The sequence below is a fragment of the Pelophylax lessonae genome (assembly GCF_965119305.1).
Source record: "Pelophylax lessonae genome assembly, chromosome: 1".
Taxonomy (NCBI): Eukaryota; Metazoa; Chordata; class Amphibia; order Anura; family Ranidae; genus Pelophylax; species Pelophylax lessonae.
The window spans coordinates 741,873,630-741,878,672 of NC_138768.1; the positions used below are offsets into that span (position 1 = coordinate 741,873,630).

Sequence of the window (5,043 nt, forward strand, 5' to 3'; positions counted from 1 at the left end):
ATATATTATGTATCTTTTTTATATATGCAATAAGTTGCTGGCATCATATGTAAATATGAATTTCAGTTTCACCTCTTAATCAATAATCATTCAAAGTTAACAATAAAAAAATTAAGGAAACATTGGTTAAAAAGTTAGCCCTGTGGGCATTTATTGTACACAAAAATAAATAAGTTACAATTTACAAAGCAAAAGCACAAATGGCTTTTAAAGTGCAATTCATAAATCGGTCAGCCTCAACCTTGATCTTCATTGGCTAACTCAGAGACACAGATGGTTCATCAGCCATGTATCTCCTGTAGTAAAATGTATCATAGTGCCCCCTAGTGTCTGAAGATGTAAGCCCCCAGAACATGTCTTTTACCACAGGGAAGGAAAGTGCAGATACAAAGCACATTTACACAATGCCATACAGACAGACTGCTGTGAAGACTCTACATGTGGTGCCACATAAATACACCCTACTTATAGGAGGTATATTATGAGTCAAAGCCACATCTGTCCACTGTCATATTGCCACTGCCAGACAGAATATCTTCCTATTGACATGGACATTGCTATATTCATCCAATGAACACAGCAATTTGTATACGAATACAGGTATGACATTTACACTGTGGTAAAATTCAAAGTAAAAAAGGGGGATGTTTTCCCACTCCAAAAGTATTTAGTGTGAATCCCATTTATGAGTCCACAAAATGTTCATTGCATTTCATCCCACATTTCAGGTATCCACCAATCATCTTCCTGAAATGTTTTCAATAATGTCCATATGCCACTTAATCCATTGTTCAGCTTGGCTCATCCATGCCACTTTAACACCCTCTCTCCTTATGTCTGTGCTGCCTCCCAGCCAGCAATGTCAAAGTTAATCCATGTTAGCACCTTCACAAACTCTCTTTTATTCTCTGGAAGAACAAAAACAACAGCTGCCGCAGACATTCTTCAGACAGATGTAGCAGTCCTCACTTTGGCAGACAGGACTTGTTTAAAGCGTCTTTTCAAGTCCTGCATGTTTGGAGACTTTGGCCGTGGGATGAGAGAGTTTTTCCTTTTCTCCGGTGTACTCGTGGCCTGGTGCTTGCTGATCTCTTTACAGAGGACCTGAAAGGCGTTGTAAACGTCAATATAGTTCTCGCTGACGCTGACTTCGTAAAATGTGCAGCCCAGCATGTTGGCTAGCTGTAGTCCGTGCTGTGGTTCCACCTGCTTGAGGTGCAGCAAGTCCGCTTTGTTGGCCACAATAACAACAGGGACTCTGTTGTCAGGATGGAGCTGACGCACCAACTGGTGAAGGTGGCTAATAAGTTCATAGCTCTTACAGTCTGTGATTGAGAAGACAATGACAACAGCATCTGCCCATCTGATAGATCTGTTAAGCTGCTCGTTACACTCCAGGCTTTGCTCATGTATCTGGAGAAGGAAAAAAAAGATAAAATAAGGTGACCTGGTAAAACAATTGAGAGAAAACAGCTTTTCTTATGTGCCACGGAGACACCATTTCCAAAAGTACTTAAGTTCTGTAGAAGATGTATGCAATATCAATCTGTCTACTCCTTCACCCTCCTAACCCAATGTATGTTGATGCAGCTGCAGAATCTGGAATCAGATACAGCCCAGTTTTCTACTCTCAGGAGGAATGTACAGCAAAGAGAGAGAGAAAGACTTTGTAGTGGGGCAGGAAGGGAAATGAGCTGGCTAGACAGTGAGTCTGGAAAGTAAGAAGATATAAGCTGGAAGCAGTTACATCTGGACAGCTGCCCATTCTCAACTGCTGGAACTAGACAAATTTCTGCAAGCGCACACAGCCACCCTGGGAGGACTAGACAGAATGGCAAAGAAATCAGCCTATACGTGTCCCCAGTTCCAGACCATTTACATCAGTTGGATTCAGTTCAAGAGTTCACCGAGTCACCTATAGTACTCTCACGCAGAGGCTTGGATCTCGTGAACTGTTTTCTTAGGACATCTAGCACACAGCTCAGCAATCCACTGTAGCACTAAGGCTGTATTCACATGTCAGCGTATGGATCGCGGGCAGAATCGCCGCGATTCCGCCCGAGATCCGGAGATTATTGCAAATCGCTGGAGACGCCTGTGCGTTGCCCGTGATTTGCAATAGCACCCCAAACGCTGAGCGATGTTGCCGCGATTTCCGCCTGCCGAATCGCGGTAACATCGCACAAAAAAAATCGCGGGACGCATTACGCCCAAAAAAGTACAAGAGCTTCTTTGGAGCGTATTGCGTCCCGCGATTTTTTTGCGCGATGTTACCGCGATTCGGCAGGTGGAAATCACGGCAACATCGCTAAGCGTTTGGGGTGCTATTGCAAATCACGGGCAACGCACAGGCGTCCCGCGATTTGCAACAATCTCCGGATCGCGGGTGGAATCGCGGCGATTCTGCCCGCGATCCATACGCTGACATGTGAATGCAGCCTAAAGCTAATAAAGCTCTCTTTTATTTGTTCTACTAAAACAATAGAATAGCAACCAAGCCAACCATATTCCACCAAAACTTTGACACTGTAGGGTTGATGGTAAAATCCGGTGCAGCTCTGCACCATACCTAATGAGCTTCTAACTTCGGCTTTGATTAAAAAGAAATGGAAGCTGACTGGTTTCTATGCAGAGCTTCACCAGATTTTTCCCTCTCCAGTTTTAGGCTCCATGTACACGGGACGTTGGAAATGGCCGTTTAGGAGCAGTTGGGCGTTTTTTTCAGAAGCCCCTGAACGCAGCTCCATGTTATCTTATCTGTCCATGTACACCAGGTCGTTTACAGTCATTTGCAGGCAGTTGCGTTCAGGGACTTTTTTTAGAACGCAATTATTTGCGTTCGAACGTGTGTTTCCCAGCGTTTCAAACGCACAAACGCGTCCGAATGCGATGACCCACGTTTAGCGTTCGCATTTTTCCATTTTAAAGGGGAATAATTTTTTTGACCACTAGGAACGGTTCTAAACGCAAACGCCCGCTAAACGCGACCTAACGGACGTTTCAAACGTCCTAAAAATTCCAGCATTCAAAGGGACTTTTAACAACGTCCCGTGTACATAGAGCCTTAGTAAATAAACACCTAAGTGACTGATGGAACTAATTACATGTTTCTGCCCCATAAACAGCTGAGGGATTAGCAGGGACAGTGACATAGGAGATCAGAAAGTGGATTTACCTGAACACCTGGTGTGTCCTGCACCTGGATGGCGAGATTCATTCCATCGATCTGCACTTGTCGGCTGTACAGGTTTCCTAAGAAAACAAAGGCACAGTTCATTAGGAAAGGGCGCAATGGATGGGAGGGAAATACAGAGCTGTCAGACATATGTACGCATGCACTCTATCTTCTCATCATTATGCTAACAACAGCGAGTCAATCCATAAATGCACAGTCCTTACCTGCATTTCTTTCGTAGTCGCCAATAAAGCGCTTGGTAAGAAATCTGACCACCAAAGCTGCAAGAAAAGAAACAAGAGAATGGTAAGCTGATTGTAAAACGCTGCTTTCACCCCCCACTCCCCCATCAACAGATTCCTTTTATAAGTGGGCGAGCTGCAGGTGGTGTCTCTCCATACAGCCATTGTTTTACATGACAATACCCCCGCGCAGTCACTGCCACAATTAGCGGGGCACTCGGACAGAAACGACCATTAACGTCGAACAATTATACTGAAATGAGTATAACCTATGTGATCATCTAGGCAATTACCGGACAAATCGCCTTCATGCTGGGTAGAACTGAGTGATCTTATATTTAGTATTGCTGAAGAATGCATTCTGAATGTGCTCAGTATTATAATAATAATAGGAGTCATTGATCAATTCTGCTGAAATGGCTATTTCATTCATGAAATGGTTTTCTAGGTTATGTACAGTATGTGCTGGCACACAATCATAGAAGGGGTGATGTCAGATTGAAAAAAAATAAATAAAAAATCTATAATAATAATTACTGTATGTGTGTGTTTATATATATATATATATATATATATATATATATATATATATTTTTAAATATATTTACATTTATATTATGATATTAATATATTATAGTTTTTAATAAAAATAATACTATTTTAAAAAAAGGACATGCATATGTATATATATACACACACACACACACACACACACACACATATATATATATATGCAATTTCGTTTTACTATTTATCTATAGCAGTAAGAGATATCTGAGGATTTGATTTCCTATCTATATTGGAGAGGGGGAGAGAAGGAGATAGAAATGATGGCAGTGACTCACCTGTCTTGCCCACTCCACTGCCCCCAATCACAGCGATCTTGATGACTCTGCTGCTGCCATTGCTGGTGCCCGCCGAGTCGGTGCTGGCAGCCGGTGGGCACTCGCTTATAGTGCACATGTTCTGGATGAGACGCATCCTGCCAGTCTCTAGTAGTGGAATGTTGCAGAGATGGAAGAAGGGTGCAGCTTTGTACAGACTGGTGCTGTATGTGGATGGGATGGTTGTGTGTGCTGACCGTGTCCCTATGATCCCTTCCAGCCCTCCTCTCCTCTCCTGTAATCCTCCTCCCAGCTGCTGGTTCATCTGATCTATACACCGCACACACGGCTGTTTTGTTCCAGCGCAGGCAGCAGCAGGACCGCTCCTCTTCTATCCTGACAGCCAATCACCGGCTCCCGCAGCTCGCCTGGCCCGCCCCTTTCCTGGGTATGCGTGTGTTGTTGTGTAATATTGACATGCACAGTGTGTGGGGGACATGGCTGTGTACAATGCTGGTATTCCTGATCACAGCATGACTGCCCTCAACACACCCAGCAGCCTTTCATCGGGTATTGTCCTTCAATCACTGTAACCAATTATCTACACACACCATGCAGCTGCCAGATCCATGAGTGAGATCTGTACTATGGGGAGGAGGGTGACACCATGAGTGTGATCTGTACTATGGGGAGGAGGGTGACACCATGAGTGTGATCTGTACTATGGGGAGGAGGGTGACACCATGAGTGTGATCTGTACTATGGGGAGGAGGGTGACACCATGAGTGTGATCTGTACTATG

General features: G+C 43.9%; 1 protein-coding gene across 1 annotated transcript; it reads right to left on the minus strand.

Annotated features, from left to right (window-relative positions):
- Positions 1 to 428: 428 nt before the first annotated feature.
- On the minus strand, positions 429 to 4,533 carry RASL11B (RAS like family 11 member B). Its single transcript, XM_082272626.1, has 4 exons — positions 4,263 to 4,533; positions 3,400 to 3,456; positions 3,176 to 3,252; positions 429 to 1,413 (listed from the first exon to the last, which is right to left on the minus strand). Exons 1-4 carry the CDS (start codon positions 4,396 to 4,398, stop codon positions 946 to 948), a joined length of 738 nt encoding a protein of 245 aa, XP_082128752.1. The 5' UTR covers positions 4,399 to 4,533; the 3' UTR covers positions 429 to 945.
- Between the last annotated feature and the right edge of the window lie 510 nt (positions 4,534 to 5,043).

Excerpts from the sequence above, each read along its gene's own strand:
- RASL11B (XM_082272626.1), bottom strand. The coding sequence starts at position 4,398 with ATGCGTCTCATCCAGAACATGTGCACTATAAGCGAGTGCCCACCGGCT. Across the intron at positions 3,457-4,262 it reads CAGTGGAGTGGGCAAGACAG|CTTTGGTGGTCAGATTTCTT; the intron begins GTGAGTCACTGC and ends CTTTTCTTGCAG. Across the intron at positions 1,414-3,175 it reads AGGACACACCAGGTGTTCAG|ATACATGAGCAAAGCCTGGA; the intron begins GTAAATCCACTT and ends TTCCTTCTCCAG.